The following is a 24748-nucleotide window of genomic DNA, read 5'->3' as shown; positions in this document are numbered from 1 at the left end:
ATCAACATGTTACATTATACATTTATTGCACTTTTAGTTTTGCTGTATTCTTCCTGAATAGTATTTTCATTTACCTCCCTTTATCTCAGTTACCTCCCTTTGATGTAGTTACGCTGACAGCAGCTAGTGATATAATAATATATAAGAACAGTGTAAAAAAGCTGATAATTCTTTTATCTTGTATCTGTCAACAGGACATTTATTTGTTTGGCCACAAGGTACTCAGGAAATGTATTATAATCTTAGATTATCTCCCTTTATCATCACATCCAAAATGTCAACTCCCTGAAACCCAAGAGTGATAATCCAACCACTCCGATAAGATTATCTCACCTTGGTAAGCCAGACACCAGGGAAAGAACTGTTTATAAATCTGTACTTCCTTGTTTACATAAGTGTCACTTACAGTTAATTCAGGCACTTTCAATGCCTAAATTGGATGAAGAGATTAGTGGATTATTGTTTCTTAATACTGTTGACTTTTGAAAAAGCTTAATTACAATATAAAATGGTAATTTTGGGGGAGGGGGGTAGCCCGCCAGTTTTATTTAGTGGGTAGAGCACAGATCTATGAATTGCAGGGTCGTGAGTTTGATTCTTGGTAAAGGCACAATCATGTTCTCCACGATGATTTGATAAAAGCGTGGTTTCTGAAGTCATTCATCCTCCACCTTTGATTCATGTGAGGAAGTTGGCAGTTACTTGCGGAAAACAGGTTTGCACTGCTACAGAATCCAGGAACAGAGTCTGCATGCACACAGGTTAGGTCTGTACATAACTGAAATACTGTTGAAAAATGGCATGAAAAGAAACAAACAATTAATTTTGTTTTTAAGTCTGAAGGATATTTTCCAAACTTTCAAAAAATAGATAATTGACAGTATTGTCATCATGACGACTTGAATGACAATAAATGTTGCACACTCATTCGAGTTTTGAATATTTATGAATTTTTTCCAACGATCGTTCAATTTTGAGCATTTATTTTATAGCCTTTTGAAGAAGATATCTCATTTTGTAAAACTAGAAATTATAAATGCATGAAATAGATTGCTGTAAAGTAATTATTGTATTCATGACAGATTAATTTTTGGTGGATTTGGAGGGTCCATCACGATTCATGAAATGAAAACTCCAACAAACAGGTAAATTCCCCGATTGATATTATTTTCAATTATTCATGTCCATGTATTCAATAGCTGATCTGGACAAAACCACGAAATTTTATGCCAATCAAATTATAACAATTCTCGAGTACAGCATAAGTATCGCATAAACAAAAGAACAAATTAATCATTAAGAAATATTTTCACGTCAAACTGATGTAATTTTATTTCCGTATAAAAACAACGTTGGATGGAGTTAAGATAAAAATGGATTGGCAATTAACAGAATAACATTGTAGATTAAAGTGTCATCAATTTGCCTAGAGCCTTTTTCCTGATGGATTTATGATCGCTCCATTTCGTTGTTGTAAAACATATTACCTGTAAGAGTGATTGCCCCTGGCTATCCGTGATTATCTATTCTTTTGTTGTGAAGTCTTACGAAGAATGTTGAATGGGATGTCAAGATATCCCTCCAGCAGTTTTATTTTGGCAAGTGTAGATTAAGGGACAATTATAATGATAGAAATTGACAATTTGTTATTTTTTTCATTAATACTTGTATAGAAAACAATTATAGATAAAATTTAAGATTGACTAATGATAAGTTTTGATTTTTATTATCGTCAAAACTTTTTAAAAATCATATTCAGTGTTGTTTCGGGCGCTCTTTGTATCCAATAGTCTAGTCCAAATTTCAATAAATGTGAGAGGTACAGGCATTTTGTTAGTATTTGGTCCCATATACTTTTTTAGTATAATTTGGGTATGCTGAATTCAAAAATATATGTTGGCCATCTGACAAATGATTTTTTATAGGTCAAAATGGCGGAAAACAAAATGGCCGCCAAATTATGATATTTCTAATAGAAATGGGTAATATTATTACAATTATCCAGAAATATGTGGGTTTCTTTGTTAGTATTTGGTCCCATATACTTTTTTAGTATAATTTGGGTATGCTGAATTCAAAAATATATGTTGGCCATCTGACAAATGATTTTTTATTGGTTAAAATGGCGGAAAACAAAATGGCCGCCAAATTATGATATTTCTAATAGAAAAGGGTAATATTATTACAATTATCCAGAAATGTGTGGGTTTCTTTATCAAAGTGATGTGTAACATAGTAACAAATGAAAGAAACAACACTTTTGTTCAAAAATAAATACTTCTTAATCCAAATGTGTGCTCTGTTCAGAGAAAAAAAGCTTAAAAAAAACTTTTAACTTGATTATTTTTATATTATTCAACTCAAATTGGTTATATTTGCAAAGCTATTTTTGATACAGTACACTAATTTTTTAATGATTTGGATCAGTTTACAGTTTAACTGTTTATCATATAATTATTTCAAAATCATATAGATTGAAATATTTGAACCTTAAGGTATGCGTTCACAGTCCCATTTCATATGTTAATTTACTGCCTCGAGTTCAGCTGGTAATGCTTTTATCGCATTAACATATATCTGTGCATAAAAGCCCAGTCTTTTTACATCTACATCTGAGAGTCCTACATTCAGATGTACACTTGCAAGCAATGAACTCCATACAAGCTTGAGGAATCGGATCACAGGTAAGAAGAATTGGCTTAAGTGTGTCATCTGCCACCTTCCATCCCATGTCAGTAGGTGCAGGCAGATCTGGATTAGGAACAGTTGCTTGGTTCCATACCAGAGCTTGATAATGAGCTCTTTTAATGTAAAATGAGCAAGCATCACTGGTTGGGGGCATGTGTTCAGGACTTGTAGACCTGCCAAACATAACATTTCGAGCACTGTCAGTACTAACAGTATCTTGGCCATACATCTTGCAAACAAAGTATTCACATTTTTTCATTACTTCATCAGACAGTTGTCCATATCCGAGACCTTCTATCAGTTTTGCATTACCTATAAAGACCTTAAATGCAGATCTTTTAGAGATTCCACAGAAATACGATGTTGTGTTACAGCCAGTGAGTGCATGGAAGGCAATTAAATTTCTACGCAACTCTTCAGTTATTGATAATTTATCTAACACTGTGTTGACTTGAATGTATTTTCGTTTTTTTTGCTGTTCCAGCCATCATCCATACTGTTGCATTTATTTGCTGCAGATGGCACAGTAAGAGCAAAAACACATCAGTGTCTCTGGCAGAAACAACAACAGTGTTGCAACTTGATCGTTTACTGCAGTGAACAGCATGAAGAATGATTCTTGTGTCAGTTTCCTCATGTTTAGCTTTTAATTCATCCAAATTTAGGTCACTGACATTGCTTTCAACAATGTCTTCTTCCTGAAAGCCACCACCAACAACCAATGTCTTTTCAGTAGGGGCTTGCATGATCAGCTCCTCTGATAAAAATCTAGCCAGGTCAATTTTATTTGCAAAAAGTGCTAAAAAGTTACTCCAGACTTTTGGTAACGGTACATCCCTACTTTCAATTACTCTCCTCACTGGTTGATATGTCCTTGTGCGTTGTTTCCTGGTGTTTGATTTTATTGAGTGATGCCTATATCGGTCAAACACTACATCTATTCTTTCATACTTTTATCCTTTGTTTAAAACTGCAGCAACAAATAAATCAGCATACTGACCAAATGTTGTTTCTCCTTCTATTTTCAGACTTTGTACTAACGCTTGGCCATCGACAATATATGCAGACTTTCCTTGTATGTTTATTCGGTCATTCAACTCAATATCCTTGACAAGCTCATCCAGCAATATGGATTTTTTGCCTGTTTTGAGAGTTCCATTGGTTTCGGAAATGGAAACTGGAACTGGCAACAGTTCATGTTTTAGTATTTCCTCCATATTAACATCTCTGACTGCCTTATATGCTGTCACTAAACGATGTAGTGCAGTTCGATCTGCTCTTAATATTTTTCAACTGTTGACTTCGATGCGTTATCACTGATGTACAAAAAAGCAAATGTAGATGGATTATTCTTTTTGATTGTATCAAGTAGCTGAACTTTTGATACATTATCACTGTTTTCAAACTGTAGTCTCTCTCTTACAAAACAATCAAGTTTTTCCTGGCCTAATTGCAGGGCAGACAGTAGAGACTTTTCTATGGTATCAGTTACTATGTCTTTAGTTGCTATATTCAGCAAACTTTCACCTTGCAGATGTGGATCAGCCACATTATATCTTTGTAATACATTTAGAACTGCTTCTTCAGCTTGCTGGTCCACAGCTTGCCTGCTCTTTGATTTTTCCTTATGCACAAGTATGTCTTCGTCATTGACTTTGTACATACACTTGGTAAGAAGGCTTATATGAGACCTCAGGTTGTACGATAAAGACCATCTAGTCAAAGCTGTAGGGGTTTTTGTTATACCAATTATTCCTCCACCTTTCTTCCCAGTTGAATTCAGCCATTCTTGACTTTGATCAGGATCCACCTGATTGAATTTTGAGTTTGATCTCTTAACAACAAAGTTGCCATTTCTGAACTCTTGAAACACTTCTTGAGGAAGCTGATGTGCATCTGCCAGATAGACAGTTCCCCAACGTGCATAATTCGTATGATCATACCTATGAAATAAAGGAAGCATGCTCCGAAACGCATATAGGTATAGATCCCAAAGACCATCCCTTATAGCTCGCGTGAACATCAGAAGCACTGAAACCATTTCCAGGTATGCCCACCAAAACTGGAAGTTAGGATTTTGATCATTCTTAACAAAATCGTCAAGGTGGCTTCTGAAGTTGTCATTTTGCAATTCAGCTACAAGATTTTCTACGCTCCCAGAATACTTCACTTCCATTAATTTCCCATGCAAGTTAATGTCTCTTTCTTCAATGTAATTCAGTAATTGTGGAAGAAACAATGTCCAGAGAGCCTGTGTTGTTATCTTGTGAGCCCTCATTCCTCTGTTGTAGTGCTTTCCTGCCAAGACCTGATCTGCGGCTATAGGACCCAGAAGATTGGATTCAACCCATATTTCATGTAAACCTGACCCTTTCATATGGTCACCTATTACTTTCAGATAATTCATTGATATATGCAAACCACCCATTCTAGGTATAAGCTTGTCCCTGTATGCAGGCATTGCCCATTTCAAATCCATAAGCTAAAAGTAAAGAGCCTGGTCTACAGTTATAACTGTATGTGACTGCCCCAGTCTTTCTGATATATGCATACACTTCTGAACAACAGTGTTTAATGTGTCGATATCATGGGCTGGTGCTTGTATAATCGGCATGTATCCAACTTTTGTCATATTTAAGTCAGTTCAACTGATAGATTGGTTGAAAGATGACCAGGTTGGACGAATATCTGCATTATTCCGAAACAGATGGAATGCCATATCAAGGGCTCTTGCTTGTATATAAAGGTAGCTTTAACAGATACTTTTTACTAAACGTATCACAAATATTAAAAGTTAAAATAAATGCAATTTTACCAAATATTAAATATGAAACAAAGCATTTCTAAAATTTTATAGAAAAAAATACGTATAAATTTTTGCTACCTGCAAAATATCCTGCAAAACGCAGTGATTCCATGAAGTATTCTTGACACCTCTAAAACCGTAATGACCACAAAAGAGTGTGTCCTTGTCAGAATTAATGTAGATTAATTAACAGGTAAAGCATTCCAGAGTGTTTAGCTTATGACTTTACAATAACATGATCAGACTCAGATTATTATCGTAACAGAGACCTGGATTGTTTATATTAATTAAGTTCACATTAGCCATAATCTTAATCCCTGTCACACTTAATTTTCACCAATTATTATGATGCTTAGGTATTTAAAAGTTTATTGTTCAATAAAATCTTACAATGATTACATATTGTTATACGTGTTATTCTTTTCTCTATTAAAGACACTGTTATGTTAATTAAGTTTTAATTTCTCCATTATTTTTGTCTTAAATGATTTTTCTAAAAAATGCATTTCATCAAAAGTATTATTTTCTTTTTGACAAAATTCCAGCAGAAGCTTTTAATCTTTTAATCTTATACTTATTCTCATTTTTTTCTATTCTATGAATGACGTTGAATATTTCTAAAATAATTAAAATGTCTTCAAATTCCCCTTTTTGAGCCCCTGAAGTACAAATTTTTAACTTGTAAAATAGTTTACTGATAAATATTAACTCAATTATACTAAAATATGAAACAATATTTTCAAACATATCTAAAGATAAACATTTGTATCATAAATTAATATCAATGGAAATAAAAATTGTAAAAACAGTGGTCATTTTTGCCCCTATTTTTAACCCTTTCAGAGGCATTTGCCAGATGGCCAACATATATTTTTGGATTCAGCATACCCAAAATATGTTTAAAAAGTATGTTGGACCAAATACTAACAAAATGCTCGTAACTTCTTAAATAAGCATATATCTGCAAAATCGGACTAGACTACAAGAACACATTCTTATTTTGGTGTTTTGTTTATTGGGAGGGGTTTTATCTGCTTTCACTTTTCATAAAGTAGAGCTTTTGTTATCACCTCATCGGTGTTTGTCTTTGCGTCACAAAAGGTTTAAGTTTTGCATGTAAGCAGGTTTCTCAGAAACTACGAGGCCAGATGCTTTCACACTTCACACATCTCTTTGGCCTCATGAGATGACCTTCCAGGCCAAGTTAAATTTAGCAGTTTTTGCTAAAATTCATCTTCCACATTTTTGATAAAATTCCATTTAAGTTTCCCTAAAATATTGTTGATTGCAATGAATGAAAATATTGTCTCAACATTAATTTTAATTAGCATCAACATCAAAGATGCTTCACACAGTTCAGTTGTTAATCAGTATTAAATTATATTATGTAAGTGGGTTAATTCAAGGTTACAAATTCGGATGAATAACATTCTGTGCCATATACCAATTTAGAATTTGAAAAGTTCAATTAAATGCAAAAATTTGATGAATTTTAGATGACAAAACAAAGCCAAAGTCATATCATGCATAACTTGTCAAGGAAGGTAACAAGCTTGTAGGTATGTTATGATGTTTAAAATTAATGTCATTATTTTGCGTTGGATTAAATTATGAATTGTGCCGCACCATGAGAAAACCAACATAGTGTGTTTGCGACCAGCATGGATCCAGACCAGCATGCGCATCCACGCAATCTGGTCAGGATCCATGCTGTTCGCTTTCAAAGCCTATTGCCATTAGAGAAACCGTTAACGAACAGCATGTATCCTGACCAGACTGCGCAGATGCGCAGGCTGGTCTGGATCCATGCTGGTCGCAAATGCACTATGTTGGTTTTCTCATGGCGCGGATCAATTATTTAAAATCTGTTATGATTAGAGGGGCATACCTGTAGGTTTATGTTTTGTGATCATTGTAAATAGAAAGTCAAAGAACGAACTGGCTTTGAGCTTTAGGCTGTACAAAGATCTGAAACAAAGTAAATCTGAAATTCTCAAAACGAGCATTATATAGAGTGAAATCTCTCAAAATCTCATGACAACTAAACGAGATTTCATTTTCCAGTGAAGATGTTTTCTTTGCACTTTACTTAATAAGCATCTAAGTGTTTCAGGTATTGATCACAGTGATAAGTGATTTCACTAGAAAAAACCCAGTTACAGTTCTTTTTTAAAGGGAGATATTATTATTATTATTATTATTATTATTATACCAGATTTATATAGCGCCCTTTTCATGATCAATTTCACGTTCAAAGGCGCTTTACATAGTTCAAATGCAGCCACACAGGGCGCATAATTCATCCTCTACTAGTACAGACACAGAGCGATCTGACCAGAGGGACAGAGTGAGACAAAGCCCCCACGACAGAGATCAGAAATCAGATGCAGGCTTGTCTGGCTAACTTAGCCTAGCTCGTTGCGAATAGACAGCCTGGTTCTTTAACGTGCCCAGTGTATAGCACTGATTCACGCAAGGATTGCCTGGGTTCCTGACCAGTACACCTCTAGTTGGGTGGGAAACACTGAAAAGCGTTTCTGAAAATTCCCGAGTAGCTGCCGGGGATTGAACCCCCGACCTCAGGATTGGAAGACAAGTGTGCAAACCACTGAGCTATTCGTCCATAATAAAATATGAATATAACTCAGTAATACATGCAGTTATGATAGCAATTAAAAAAAAGACATTAAGAATATTATTCCCTAAATGTGATTGACCATCTTTTAAGAACCCACGATTTGCTCATTTAAGGCCTAATTATAATTGTTTTCATTATTAAGCAGGATTTGTAAGATGACATGACTCTCTACTCTGTCTATGACAGTGTACATCAGTTGAATTGATAGAGCATGTATTTACTAATGTATGTCCTATCAATTTTGACATCTATTATCATAAATAACGGCAGCGCTACTAGGATTAATTGTAATCTATTTCCCTAATATACAAGACTATTATTGTCATGTACCAAAAATATGTTGATTTCACATGAAGGGAGACATAATTTTTATAACCTATTAAAATTAAGGAAGTCCGCTACTGGATTCATGCTACGAATAGAAACAATGGAAAATTTGAGAATGTGAAATATTGCATGTGTTTCAAATTTTGTTGTTTTTCTCCTAAAATAAACACCTGTTGTGTTTTTAGTGTTAAGTTGACAATATCTAACTTCATCATTGTTATGTTGAAGAAAATGTGCATCTATTATTTAGTTTTCCTCAACCTGTCTTTCATGTGTTGAATTAATTTAAGTAGCCAGTGGTTCTTCCGAGGTGCACAACAATTATATCTAGTAATATTGGGTGGAGGCGGGTGGGGAGGGTGTGCGCATGGTGGGGGGTTGGGGAGGGGGGGCTTATATCTTTCTTACACCTTTAAAAGTTGTCCAAAAGTTAACAGATGACTTAATCTTTAAAACCATATTTACGTGAAAATGTTACCTACTATAGTTTACTGTACTTAAAACAAAGATTGTCAAGTCACAAGATGTGCAAAATGCTCAGTTAATTCAGAATTTCTAGTAAACAAAGATAGAAAATACGACGAAAATAGCCGGGGTGACAAATGAATTCCTTGAGTCATCTCTTCAGCTTGAGCTAGCTGTGTTTCACAGTATACCTGATCTTTTACAATTGACACTGTGATTATTTTTAAGTTCGTGACAAAATCTAGTACATTTTGTATTGAGTGTGAACAGGGCATCATGTCAGTGGTGATTGTGTTTGATAATCTGATCATTTGCAATCCTACACCTATCTACTGCAGAATCATATTCGATATATGACCACAGGCTGATTGTCACAACAAAAATAGGTGATAACAAATATTAGATCGATTTTTTTTCTCCTAACAAGGCCAGTTTCTGGGAAAGGTATTGAACAGTATGTCATAAAGTTGATTAGCATATGATAAAATAAAAGGGGCACACATTCCGATTTAAGGACGTATGCTAGAATTTGGTGCGAAAATTTTCCCAATAACAGAATTTCTTCAAACTTTGGATATTGAAGGACAATCATCTAAGAAACAAAAAAATGCAATAAAAATCATAGGTCACCGGTATCGAAAAAGAGTTATCTGCCCTTGAAAACGGCATTTCCCCCAAAAATGACGTTTTCAAGGGCAGATAACTCTTTTTCGAATCCGGTGACCTATGATTTTTATTGCATTTGTTTGTTTCTTAGATGATTGTCCTTCAATATCCAAAGTTTAAAGAAATTCTGTTATTGGGAAAATTTTCGCCCATCTCATATACAGGGAATTCTAGCATACACCTTTAATGCTCTTTTTTTTCTTCAAAAAATTCATGCAGAAGAACCAGGTCCCTAGGTCTAAAGTCAAGGTCAGACTTAGAGGCCAAAGGTCAGATACAAGAATGTCTTTGTCCGGAGCATTTCTTCTTCATGCATTGAGAGATTTTGATGTAATTTGGCTCAAGTATTCACCACCATGAGACAGAGTGTCATGTGCAAGAACAACATCCCTAGGTCTAAGGTCAAGGTCTCACTTAGAAGCCAAAGGTCAGGTACAAGACCGAGCCCCAAGGCTGACTTTGTCTGGAGCATTTCTTCTTCATGCATGGAGGGATTTTGATATTATTTGGCACAAATATTCACCACCATGAGACATAGTGACATGCTCAAGAACAACATCCCTAGGACTAAGGTCAAGGTCTCACTTAGAGGCCAAAGGTTAGCTACAAGACTGATTTTGAAGGGGAGCATTTCTTCTTCATGTATAGAGGGATTTTGTTTTAACTTGGCACAAATATTCACCACCATGAGACAGAGTGTCACACACAAGACCCAGTCCCTAGGTCCAAAGTCAAGGTCTCACTTAGAGGTCAAAGGTCGAATTTAAGAATGACTTTGTCCAGAGCATTTTTTTTCATGCATGGAGAGATTTTGAAGTAACTTGGCACAATTGTTCACCATCATGAGACGGAATGTCTGCACAAGAACCAGGTCCCTAGGTCTAAGGTCAAGATCACACTTAGAGATCAAAGGTCAGATACAAGAATGACAACTTAACAAGCTCGGGCATATTTAGTGACTTTGGCACCCTTGTTAGCTTTAAGCTACCCTCTAAGAAGATATACCCTTTTAGCATCAAGTCATCCTCTAAGAAGATAGCACCTTTTAGCTTAAGGCATTTGAAGACATCACCTTTTTTGCTTTGCACTGTTGCTAGCTTTCAGTCAGGTGCTGAATGAAGGGATTCTGAAAAGTCTGGGAAGGTGTGACAGTTAAATTAGCTAGCTGGCAAACATTGGTCCTTTTAGTGTTATTAACATATGCAAGGTTGCTAGTGTGACTGATGGTTAAAAGTTTCCATTGTTCTGTAATTAGGTGATAATCCAGTATGACATATGGTTGACAATAACATCTGCACCTTGGAGATTTTATTGATATTCAATACCTACTGGTTTATAAGAAAATTTTCAAATTCCTTTAAAGGGAAGTCTATATTTTCATATATTTGGTTATCTTTTAGACTGGGTGGAGTAGTATAAGTAAATTATATATTGAAATGATTAGATTTTGAAAAAAAAAAGATATATGAAATGAAGCTGGCACTGAAATATGTGGTTATTTTTTGTACATTGCCAGTATTGTTTAACAACAACAACAACAACACCCATTAGTTTTGTTAAAATCTTAATAACCCTGAACGGTTTTGATCATGCATGTCCCAATTGTACAATTGTGTTGTTATAATAATAAACATTGTATATCCTGTTTTGAAAATATGATTTAAGATTTCTATAAATACTTCAGAGGCCATTAGGATTGTCATTCTTTGTTTTCCATTTAATTATACTCAGAAATTTATTTATTACTTCATCTTCATTTCTTTGGCCTTTCATTACGTTTTTTCTGCCCTATTGGTTGTAATTTTGTAGTAAACATGGTGCCTGGTATCGTAGTACATAACAAGGTTACGCATTTTTCTTACGCATACAGCATTAGATAAAAGAGATATATAAAAAATGGTACATTCATTTTTTTCAAAAAAAAACAAAGGTTGATCAATTGTCAAAGGTCTGTCACGAAAGATCGACGGAACAAAGATTTGGACAAGTGATAAATTACAAGCAATGCTCCCCGACAACACAAAGACTAGTTAATACGAGGTACGTTAATGGCAAAATAGGATTTTGTAAATACCTTAATGTTGATTAGTATGACAGTTTGATGTATAAAGCGTAGCTTGCCCCGAGCGATACATCGGTCCATAACAGGGAAACTTCCAAATACATACCAGTGAACAAGGGGTTAACTTTGCGGTTTACCAAATTAGGATAAATACTTGAGATAGTTTTTATACATAGAAAAAAAAAATTGAAAACATTAAAAACAAGCAAAAGCTCTGTTTGGATGCCTATATATCATTTTTGATTGCCCACCAATTAAGTAAAAACAATTCAACAAATTGCCTATCTATTAGATAAAATATAATTAAAAATAAATAAAAACACTGTCTTCTACTATACAAAACAAGCTTGTTTGTTTTGAATTATGAATAAATAATAATAAAAATTTACTTCTTAATATAAAAAGCCTGTGTTACAAATGAATAATTCTTATGATATCCCAAAAACCTTCATGTAGAAAGTTGACTGATTATTGAATGTTTACAAATATTCAATAGTTAATTAATAGCTGTCATCAGGTATCTTTTTTTAAGGAAATAGGGGGCAGCTGTTTTTACCTGTACAAGATTGAGCAATAGATTACCTAATTTTGGCCAAATATAGATTAAAAAACTGTGACAGTTGCTGTCACCTGGAAGGCCAATCAGATCATCAGATACAAAACGCCAAGGTGCAAATCAGCAACCTGACACATCGTGGACAAAATGAGAAAAACCAATAAACCGAAAAATTAACAAGTAGATGTATTTGAGAAAAGCTGGCAAACTGTAAAAAGGAAGGCATTCAGTATTAAAAAGGGATAAAATTAGGGTTCACACTCTATTGGTTAGCAGTGTTATATTTGACTATGCTGGGAACCAGCTTTAGAGATTAAAGAGCAGGTGTGGGAACCAGCAAACTATTACTATACCTGGTGAATTACATTAATACAGTGACAGGCAATAACCTAAACAGAGGCTAAATAAAGTGATGGATAGACAATGGGTTTAGGACAATGAACGTATTATCTGTCGTAAAGTTATATTGGTGAAAGTGATCTTAAATTGCCATATGGTGATCAGTGGCGTTGTTTTGAATTTGGAGAAATAAATTTTTGAAGAATTTTTCGTGGAAAAAAGAAATGAACAGTATTTATTTCGTTGCTTACTCTAAATATGGACATGCCTAATAAAGGTGTTAAGATTCATTGATGTGTGTTTGTTTAAAAGTTTTGAAGGAAGTTAAAAGAAAGATTTCAGATTTTTAAAAATGTTGAGTGATACAGAAAAGTAACAAGACGTGCTGCTGTTATGACAGATAATGTTGGATTAATACTGACTTCTTTTGTTTAAATAAAGATAAGTGGAAAAAGAGATGCTATTGGACACATAACTTGGATTCTGTCAGTCACCAGCAAAAGAGATACAGTGACTTTGTAGCGAAAAAATTAATGATTTCAAATCTACTTATTTTACTGCACTTAGAGGGTTATGGATTTCAGATGGATTTTGACAGATTTATTACGGGTGTTTAAATCAAAAGATTAACATGAAAATTATGGTACCAGTTGAAATTTTGATATTTGCATTTTAAGATAACTGATTGAAGTATATATTTTTATAAGCTAATGTATTCTAAATGCATTTAAGAATGTTAGTGCATGCCTTAATGTGTAACAAAAAATGCGTTATACCAGTTTCGATTTGGTTTCAAATAAGTTGACAGACTAAGATACGGAATTTATGAATAAAGCTAGAGATAAAAAACAGTCCATTAAACTACAAAACGTTGCGCGTAATCTTGGTAAAAACAACTTTTACTTTCATTCACTTTTGTATAAGTACCATCAAGATCCTGGTACGTTGTTTAAATCTCCATGATACGCTGGTTGCAGAGGATGTCAAAAAATTCATTAAGAGATTAACAAACTAGTGAAATTTAACATCAAGGGATGTTAGAAAATTGTAACGTACATGGTTACAGAATTTGAACTAAATGAAGACTGTTAGATACTTCTTTTTGTGAAGAGTGTCAGAAATAAGTAAAGAATCAAACATGAAGGACAGTCAAGGGAGTGTATCAGAAAAGTCTAAGAAAATGCTGGAAAATGCCGTAAAGACGTTGGCGACGATGAAGAAGCTTTCACAAAGGACTGAAGACGAAGCAGATTTGATGCGAATGTATTATCTTTCTGATGGTATGGTTTTGTGAATTTTTACAGATACTCATTTAACAAGCATCTAGAAAATTTATTAAAAGTTTATGTAAAAGAATATTAATAGTACCTTCTTTCAGATCATTAATGCGAGAAGCAAGAATGCAACAAAAACAACAACAAATCCTTTTGAATCTTGAATAAATGAAGCAGTGAATGTTTGAACCACTTTCTTTAAATAATATCAAATGGCTCGAATGGCTCAAGTGGCTTAAATTCCAGCATTTCTTAAGTAATTGCAAAATGGACTTATCAAAGTGTTGTCTGATTTGTTGGTTTACTTTATAATTTGTCAGAAACTGATACAACTTTTGACTGGTTTAAAGGATTCCGTGGAAACTACAAATGGTGCAAATGTTAGGGCTCACTCCTGCAAGGTCAAGGTCACATGTCAGGGACATTTGTCATCCAGTAGTAATATCTCATTTCACATTTTCTATGGGTTTTGTTAGCACTGGAGACAGGAACATAGGTCTACCGTATTTACTGTTGAATTACGAAAAAGGATTTAAAATTACCAAGACAACACAATCATTCTTACTAGTTTTGATTTATATGTCTTCGTTAGAAATATCAACATCAATACAAATGACGTCACGTCCGTTTGGACGCCAACGTCAGCATGACAAAAAGCACAAATAGATCTCAAGAATATATATATCAGTATTATTGTACATATAGATATGGATCATAATGATACGGAAGGTATTTATCAAAAAATATATATTTCTTCAATACAAAGTAGAGGAAAAATAGAATCCAACATATCTGTTGAATAACAAGCATGCACAAAACAAAGAAATAAGTAGTTTACGTTCAATATACTTAGTGTTGTCTACAGAAAAGACCAGGATTTGATTCCAACATATTAAATGGTAGAATTACTGCAGTGGTAAAAGGTATGCACGCTCACTGCAGACACAACTTGAAACTCTGGTTTGAAATCCTGCTTTTGAAGTCTGGGAGAGGATACATATTGTAATGCAGGTGGTAAAATTTGTAAACTGGGAAGTCTGGTTTTATTTCATTCGAATCATTTGAAGAAATACCACACACATAATGTTTTCTTTGCCAGAAAAGAACTGTTTGAGCACTGATTTAGAGTAGTAGATTCAAGTAAAGGCCTTATGATGAAATCACAGAAATGTGACTACGCTCACAGTATATCTTGTCTTTCTGTAGGCCTGTAATCTATGTATACATATATGGTCAGAGGCTTGTGTCTGAATTTATGTCATATGTCATGAATTCCGGTTGCATTTTCTATATATGACCATTTGCTACAAACACATAACACTTAGCATGAGAATTTGTATATTTTTTTTTGGATTTTTTATTGCACATCTCTGATTGTCTCCCTTGTTAACAGTTAAGTTGACATTAGGATGCTTGTAATCTTTTACGTGAGCAGCATGTCAAAAGTTAATGCAGACTCTGAATAATCCCTGCTAAATAATACATATACTCTGATTACATTGTACCTGACTGAAATTGACCATTTGACCATATATGGGCGTGATGATTGGACTTGTAATTATCGGTGTGGCTAATTAGATTTGTAAATCTGATATAGACATATTGACATACCATCTATATAACACTGAGATACTGTAAGGTATTATGGTATAAGTCATGATACCGATATTGATAAATATAGTAATAAAACCTACTAGATCATCAACCCTGATCTGTTGACCTTTACCCTTTAACAGAGATGGTGAAAGTGTCGTAAAAGTTATCTCCCTTGAGGACAAAATTTTTTATGCTTAAGGTTGAAAATCAGTCTTCCATGCAAGGGTTCATTACTTTCCAAAAGGTCACTAAATATTCGAATAATCTATATCCGTCTGGCATGTAATGGTACAGTTACGAATTTTTCATGCGAGCTGTTTTAGCTGTCAACCAAGTTGTAAAACTGATTTTTATCTGATTTTATGGAAACTTGTTATTATTAAGGGTCATAAATTCTCAAGTGTTTGGTTTTTAATAAACTGATAGAATGAAGTTGCTCATTATAATTCTACGAAAAACAGAGGTAATTTACGATATTGGTGTACTTCAAAGTATACCAAAAAACAATGATTCAGAATGTGTTAACGCATCTGATGAACGAAATGGACATTCTATTGAGATTTTGCAGAAATTATTTTAACTTTTTTCTCTTCTTTAGTTATTTTGTCTTTGTCAGGTCAGAATACAGAATACTTGAAACTTTGTATAAAGGAAGAAATTTAAAGTTTTCACATTAGCATGTAGATTTCATTAATGTAACTTAAAGGGACAGCTAGTATATTAATTTTCTATATAACTCAGTTCTAATAGATTTAAGGTAGTAAATTGGCAAAAGGGAACAAAAAAAACAACAACAATTTTGTATCTTTATAAAAGTCGTATTGATGCATATTTAAAAATGGTGTCTATTTAGGTGTCCAAGTTTTATTTTGATCATGGTCTGCACTGTTCGCTATTCAGTCAGTAAATTTTCAGTGAAAACCCCTTTGAATAATAAATGGTACTGTCCAAATTGAAAGATGGACCAGTCCATTATAGAAATATAGCAGGGTAAGGGTTAAGACTAAAGATATAATTATAATAATTATATTCAAAAATGAGAAAAGTCGTTATTCTTAAAATGACCCAAGAGAGTTAATACGTGTCAGTGTTGCAAGGTGAGATTTTGCTGAAGCAAACTGTCAGTCTGCGATTATCCCCGCGGGTAATTCAGTAATCCTGGCGTTGTATTTGTCAGTATCCCGCAGTGCCCCGATTTTCTCTCAACTGTCGCAGGTGTTGCTGAATCGACTGTAATCCTAATCGGGTGATGCGATGTGCGAAGACTTAATACAGATTTAGCGAATTAACGTCAGAATTATAATTTGAATTTTGCTTTGTGTGGCTGTGAATCGAGAAGCTATGCGTCTTTGTTCGAGACTTAATGTTTGTATTATTGATAGAAATTTATAGAAAACTCAAAGTCAATTTACTGAAAAATTGTTAATAGAAAAGGAGGTGTTTTATCGCTGAAGTATGTATAGCCTGAAAAAAAGCTTTCGTCAGTAATTTCTTCTGTTTGTATTAACATTGCACCTTTAAATACGCAAGAAATAATAGTTTTAAACTGTAATTTAACATTTAATGGACGTTAAATTGTTAGATACCTGGAAAGTCGCCGTTTAGTTTTTGTTGTACGAATTTTGTTTGTGGGGGAGTATCTGAATGCCTTGATGGGGTTTTTGACAGATGTCATATAAATATTGTAATAATGGATAATTTTAAGGTGCTTAAATCTCTTTGTTCATAGTTTTGCCATGAACCTAAAGAAAGAAGTCATGCATTTTGTTAATGACAAATATCTTGGGTGGCAATACTTGCATTACCATATAATTATTTATGTAAAAATGATTATCTCCCGACTATTGATATAAATTAGTATCTTATATATATATATGATGAGAATATGCCTCTCTTACAATTAGTACATAGCTAGCTGATAAATTTCATTTTCCACTTGTCTTCTTTCGTTGTAACTTAATTTCCTTACAACAAAAAGTTCAGTCTTCTGTGAAGTATATAAATGTATTGCACTACAGAGGGTACACACAAAACCCTGTTGCATAAAAAATCTATCTTCTAACTTCTAACTCTGATTCCTGTGGGGAAATTGTCAGTTACCTCTGTAGAGTAAGGAATCCAGGATTGCACTGGTATACATGGCTGAAAATAATGACCGAAATCAGTTGCTCAAATTCTACCAGAGTGTTGTTGCTCAGATACTACCAGAGTATAGCGACGCTCCAGTGCTACCGGCATACAGTACTTCAACTACTGCAGGTCTATAGTCCCTCAGACCGGCGTACAGTGTATAGTTGTTTAGGTACTACCCAAGTGTAGTCGCTCAGGTACTACCCAAGTGTAGTCGCTCAGGTACTACCCAAGTATAGTCACTCAGGTACTACCCAAGTGTAGTCGCTCAGGTACTACCCAAGTATAGTCACTCAGGTACTACCCAAGTGTAGTCGCTCAGGTACTACCCAAGTATAGTCACTCAGGTACTACCCAAGTGTAGCCGCTCAGGTACTATTCGAGTAAAGTCACCCAGGTGCTACCCAAGTAAAGTCGCTCAGGTGCTATCAGAATATAATTCTTCAGGTACTACCAGAGTATAGACACCAATTAAGGCACTACCGCAGTCTAGTTGCTCAGATAGTGTTTTCTGTGATTCCAGGCAGTAGAAACAGCTTTAAATGCATTAATTCAATTAATTGATCAGTTAAAATATCAGAATGTATTATTTCAGAAATAATAATTAAGGCATTTTTTTCTTCTTTTTTTTTGCGAGTCACTTGGTCTGCAAAACAGTTAATGACTGGTCTCCACATTTATGTATTAAAACAGCTATTGATACAGACAGAAGATGGGCAACAACCTCTACACAATTTGATATTGCAATTAAGCAAATAAAACATAGCAATAAAACGAAAAACTTGCGAGTAAACATCAGGAAATCTCCTCATTTGAGTTCATTGAATTATGATTAATTTGGTATAAGATTATTTTGTTTCAAAATATAATATTAACCAAATTTAATGATATTACACTCACTTCCTTTTAATCATGGTTGTTTTATATATGAAAATGACTTACAGGCTAGAAGGGTTGATATGCTATACGATAATATATTATATATATATAAAATTTGACATTTATAGATTAAGAAATTTTGTACATTATTGCTTTTTTGATTTCAAAACATAATGTAACCAAAGGTACTAAACTCACTTCCTTTAATCATGGCAGATAGATAAAAAAGTCATCTATGCTTTGAAAAAGATGTAAACTTCTTTTTTTTGTCTGTCTGTCTGTCTCTCTCTCTCTCTCTCTCTATATATATATAGAATATATTTTAATAGATTATCAGTTTTGATATATTTCAGTAAATCTGTGTGCTTTCTCTACCTATAATATATATTTCAAATTTGACAGTTTTCAGATTATCAAATGTGATATTATTTCAGTATAAAACCATGTACTACCAAATCATTTTGAAAGTTTTATCTGAAGTAATCTATTCCTAATTATCAGTTTAAAGTATCTCCTTCCTGGTGATAATTGGAGATAATTGTTTAATCATTATCCTTCGTGGTTAATCTGCCTACATGTACAATATAGAGATACTATCAGGACACTATCATTTGTAATTAACAACTTTAAACAATTGAAAAACAGGATAGAAGTTAAGCTGAAAATTGGATTACAGGGGAAAGTGAAAATATGATGGTTTTATAATTATTGATTTTTGAATACAATACTGCTGCTGGGTTAGATTAAATTAATTTATCTTTAATGACAGTGATTTTGAAGTAATTAGGACTTTGAATAATGAGGAGATAGGAAGTGTTTCTCAGAAAATTGACATAGATGAGTAGTGGTTTTTGTAGAAGTTTAAAAAGTGGCTATAAAGATGATCTGAAATGTAAATCTTTAATCAGATATATAAAACAGTGAAACAGAACAATAGATTTATATTTTATTGTTGTGTTGGGAGATAATCATAGACAGTTCTCTGAATGCAAATTTTGTGTTTTGTAATATTTTGAATACAAATACTTTTCACTTAATTTGATGAACTTTTGTGTGAGGTTTTTCGCATATGATTTAACAAATTTATACTTGTGAGTTTTGTCATCAAACTTTGCAACATTGTGTGTAGTTTCAAGTGGGAAAGTTTCATAAAAAAAAAATGAGAAAAAAGCCATCAGGGCAGAGGCTACTTCTAGAGGAGGAAGAGGACCAAAGTTGTGGTAAGGGATTTTAAATGAAACTGTCTTTCTTAAATATTTTTTGTTCCTCCAAAGTTTAAATTCATATAAATTTAAGCAGTTCCTGAACATACCTATTTTAGGAAGTATTGCAAGTTCCTGATGATATCAGTTTTGAAGAATGTCAAGGTTATTATAGAAAGTGACAAAAGTCAAATGACTTCCGAGGAAAACTCTTCCTTGTGTCTAGCTTCCTGGTGCAGACGGATGCTTGGATTAAGATGCTGAAAGGGGAAGTCACTCTAAGTGGATTTAGGAACTGAGTGTATTGTAAAAGGGAGATTACTCAAACCAGATTTTTGAACTATTAAAGGGAGATCACTGTAAATTGTCTGCAAAGCACTTCCATGCTTTGAGTGAATGCTGCCAGAGAGAAAATAGTTCTATCCCAAAGGCGAAATCATGATGACACTGTCTTAAAATATGCTACTTTTAAAATTCACAAACTCAACAAAATAAAAAAAAGGTAAATAATTTTATTGCCCACATTACCGCATTACATTGCGAACAAGCAAACATTGCGGTCCATATTGAATTTGATATATTCCCTTATTTTATTGGCTATCATTTACAGAATTAATGTTATTGATATCTTAAGAGTTTAGCACTATCGCTGAAAATGTGCCCACTTTTTAAAACAAACAATGATTTCTGCATAAAACTTGATATATGCAAGATTGTTCAAATGTTAATTAGTGATTTCAACATTGAAATATTTAATATGGATTTAAAGTTTTATTTGAAGTCGCTCACGAAACTGGGGTTTCACTCGTATTTAGCCAAGGTACAAATCCCACTTGAGATGATAAGCAGTGTAAAAAAAGGCCCAAAACACATGTAAATTACCATTTAGTTTAATATTATGAGAAATAAATGCCAAATATCTTAATTCTGAGCCGCCCGAGTTGCATTTTGACTTAAGCACCCTCAAATTCGTCAAATTTTCAAGGGCCATAATCTGATGCAGTTTACTTTATTTATGAGATTTTGATAAAAAAAGATTTAAGCTCCTGCTGTTTCAAATGGGTATTTAAGATTTGTTCCAGAGCGATTGCAATGTTATGTAATAAAGTTAAGTATGCCAATTCTTAAAAACTATCCTTAGCAGAGATAATGTGAAGATATATAAAAAGATAAAGCTTTTAATGATGTTAGAAAAGGATTTATAATGCATTTTGAATTTCATTATTTTACGTGCTTTTGCTAAATCTTTAGTATGAATTAAATGCATCTATGTTATTAATTTGTCTTCTTAGGCTAAGTTGTTTTTAAGCTGCATGTCTGAGGAGGTTTCGGGGGACTAATTCTGGAATTTTGTATTCTCTACCGGAGGGATTATCAGAAATATTGACTTATCTTTGCGCTTGAAAATCCTTATCTCGTTCCAAGATGTAATAGATGCATTCTTACTAAATGTATGATATATGACCCAAGTTTTTCGAGCAACAATTGTTTTTTTTTTTATTTCTTCATTCATTGTTTTCTTGTTTGCTTTTTTTTTCATAATTTGCAGAGTTGACAGTATTATCTTTGGTCTCAATATATGTTTTTAATTGATAATATTACTATTTAAGATCAGTTAGTTATATAATGGAATCTGTTTTTTATTTAGATCTGATAACATGTTATAATTAGAAAAAAAAAAATTCAAGTTTCAAAACATTAAAAAGATTGAAAATGATAAATTTTAATAGGCTGAATGAATAGATTCATTTTCTTATTCCTGTGTACTCCTGGTGAGTTATACGATAAATGTACTTTTGTCAGTTGCATAGATAGTGATAGAAATTGTTGAATTATTCTCCAGACTGTTACACAGCTGTAACATAAGTTTTCAACTCTGCAGATAGCCGATTTTTTCAGTGTGACATTTCTTTAACAAAATCTTTACCTCAGACAAAATGCTACGGCATTGAAAGTAAAGTAGTCTTTCCAGTTATCCGAATTTTATCCAATCTTCAATCTGGTCGTAAGCTCGGTAAATCTATCTATAAAAGCAAAATAAATCCGTAAAAGCAAAGTAAATCCATCTATGAATTACTTTTTTCTTGGATAACAAATTGCGAAATAAGACAGCATTTGATTTGCGCGAGATTTCCTTTTGGCGAATCGAGATATCCCGAAAAACGAATACGTAAATGCTAACGACAAATTTGCGTTAGGATTAGCAGTTCTCTAAAAAGACTTTCTCTAATATTTACAATGCTTTATCCTTAGCAAATGTGCCTAGGGACATTAAATGTATGAAATTGGTCGTATTAAGTAGGATAAGCGAGTTGAATTTTAGATTTGTTTTCTTCAAATATCATAATTAAGGATCAGCTATTGCGGTACAAGAAATCTTCCACTTTGCAAAGGATTATGGGTAAATGGAACGGATCTCGTACAATCAAGGCAATCTGTCTTTATAAGATAACGGAAACATATTTAAGACGGTTTTTCTCTCCGAGGAAGATCAGTCTGCTGGGAGTTGTCGTGGTGACAACTACTGCATGCAAGTTTTCTTCCAATACTGGTCTAGTAGTGAATAGCTTCTCAGTTATATTCTGTTAATAGCATTATAGTAGTGGAGAGTAACAACAAAACTGTTGAAACATTGCTGCCGGTGTAGTTTGAATTTACATGATGGATTTATTATATAAGAATTTTATAATGGACTAGATTTTATTGGAAAAAATACGTTTTAATGTAAAATATAATATATTTTATTATTATGGTGTGTGGACATACACTAAGTCTGTGAACTTCTTGCATTGAAATAAAAATGTTGGAGTTTATAAAAGATATGCAAGGTGAGTGGTTGATTGGTGTTTGGCGATGCAGTCACTTCATGATGTTAGCTACAGATCTTTTTCTTTCAATTTCATATGAATTAAACTATGAATTTAAGAAATCTGATAGTAGCGGTGATAAACATTTCTGTTTCTATTTCTGATATACTGGCACTGAAAATTTCTTTTATTGATAGTGTAATATTTTCTGGCTTAGATGCATTTGTATGTCATAGGTGCAATACATTAGTTCTTGGACGTTTTTCATACTTTCTACGCAGGTGGCTCATATATTTTATCAGACATGAAATTTTGATCATTTTCAGTGGAAGATCAAGTTACTAGCCATGTACTGTTCGCAGCAGTTGTCAGACTGATAGCTTATTGGTATCAGTGTTTGAAGCTTATTTATTACCAAGTGCCTTTTGTATTTTTCAGGTACCCGTTCCCTGCCCATCCATTGTATCATTGAACAGACAAATGGATCTCCCTCCTTCGACAACTTGTCGGTCGAGAAATCCATGCACAGCACAGTAGAGCTTGACAGCTACGCAATATTACCAGGAACAACGCTTCTCACAGAATGTGTACGGGCGGCACTTCTTAAACTTGGCTACAATTCCACTGAAGCTATAGGGGCCAAAGGTAAACAGAAATTGCGATAAGAAACAGTGATTTCTTTATAGACATAACCATCTTTATCAAATATTCAGATACACAGTAAAACACCTTTTATATCGCAAGGGGATCTAGAGTTTCGTGCCAGCTTACATTACCCTTTGTAGGAACCATATGAATTGCACAGAATGATGAGCCCAGATGCTCTAGCAAGTGGTGTTAATGATATTTTAAAACTCCTATTGTCCCTATCAGTAGATTTAGCCATCTTAATGAGTAAGCAAAATTCTGTTTGAAAAAAAAAACAAAACAAAAAAACTTCTTTATCTTCCTATGACTGATACTGTGTAGCAAAAGCAACCGATTGGTCAGCTCATTATCACAAATTGCAAATAGGCATAAAAGGCAAAAAAAATGATGTATAAAATAATTTGATGACACATTTATGGTAATGTTAATTTTGTGACTCAGAAGTTATCAAATATAAAATTGGCATCAATATTTAACAAAATCTTTAAAATTCATTCAAGTTTTATTCATATAGTTTTTTTTGTCAAATTTCTGCAATTTTTAGACAATAAGAAATTTTCTATTGTGCAAGCAGAACTTGTTTCTTAGTACAAATTGCTTGCAATACCAGCAATCTTTTTTATCTACACACTTGGCTTAATTGCCTGAGTTAACGTTTTTATGCAGTATCCCATTTTCAAACTGAAAAACAAAATTTAGGGCAATGTTTTTAAGTTTAATAATTTCAAGTAATTTTATTAACAGAAAGTATTAAATTAAAGTTATATCCCTACAGATAAATATAATTAAAAGCGTACCCTCGAGGATGACTTGACATGCTCATTTTGCGGTTAAATCACTAAAAGGTGTTTGCCTTTCGTAATATTTTTAGTTCTACCGATTGTACAAGTTTAAAAAAAAAAAAAATAGTTCAGTAAATGTTTTATATTTAAAAATGATGTTTTAACTTAAATTGATTTGTTGACTATAACAGAAAATTGTGGTTTTTATAGCTAGGAGCATAGAAATGGCAAATTTTATGTAAAAAAAATAATGGTTTAATTAATTTGATTAGCAGATCTGGTAACTGACAACTTTTTCACATGTAACAGCAATGAGGAATGATTTACCACAGGCATAGGGGTACCAAGTAAAATTGTCATGCAGAATACACCCCAGTTGTTATCTTGAAGTCAGATGGGGTGAACTTGAATGTTTATGATATTCCCCCCATTATCTGAGTAATAGTTTCCTTGAATTATTTGTCATTATTTTTGATAGTGTTATTTGGCCATGTTTTCAGGGGCAATTCAGGTTAAGAACTGGAGACCACTTGACTTTGAGACGATCACTGATAACAAAAGTGCTACCATAGATGATATGCTAGGGGAGCTAACTCAAGTGGCAACACTCAGAATCAGAATTTGCAGGTACGTAGTTGTCTGCCTTTGCACATAACCAGCTGTGTGTCTTTATAATACATTCTGTGCACATTTGTCCAAAGGGGACACTGATTTTTATGGTAGATCTTGTATTTATCATTTGATGGGCATTTCTTGCACAATTAATAGAACTATTAAGAAAAAAGTGATCTGATGGTAAAGTGATTATGTAGTCATTGTTTGCACAGAAATCAAACATCCAATCTGACTAAAGTACATATCTTATTACGCTACGCATAGGATC

General features: G+C 33.4%; 1 protein-coding gene across 7 annotated transcripts in view; it reads left to right on the top strand.

Annotated features, from left to right (window-relative positions):
* The window catches only part of LOC123540504 (uncharacterized), an 86874-nt gene that overhangs the window by 51994 nt on the left and 10132 nt on the right, over positions 1 to 24748 (top strand). For 4 of the 7 annotated variants that reach the window (XM_045325587.2, XM_045325588.2, XM_045325590.2 and 1 more), the window contains 2 exons: positions 22874 to 23080; positions 24366 to 24492. In XM_045325587.2, coding sequence (XP_045181522.2) covers positions 22874 to 23080; positions 24366 to 24492 — 334 coding nt within the window. Of the gene's footprint in view, positions 1 to 13044; positions 13828 to 19026; positions 19647 to 22178; positions 22457 to 22873; positions 23081 to 24365; positions 24493 to 24748 lie in introns of those variants that run through there. The other 3 variants (XM_045325589.2, XM_045325592.2, XM_045325593.2) reach the window with 3 other exon arrangements.

The sequence above is a fragment of the Mercenaria mercenaria genome, chromosome 16 (assembly GCF_021730395.1).
Source record: "Mercenaria mercenaria strain notata chromosome 16, MADL_Memer_1, whole genome shotgun sequence".
NCBI lineage: Eukaryota > Metazoa > Mollusca > Bivalvia > Venerida > Veneridae > Mercenaria > Mercenaria mercenaria.
This window is presented reverse-complemented; position numbering and strand designations above follow the sequence as displayed.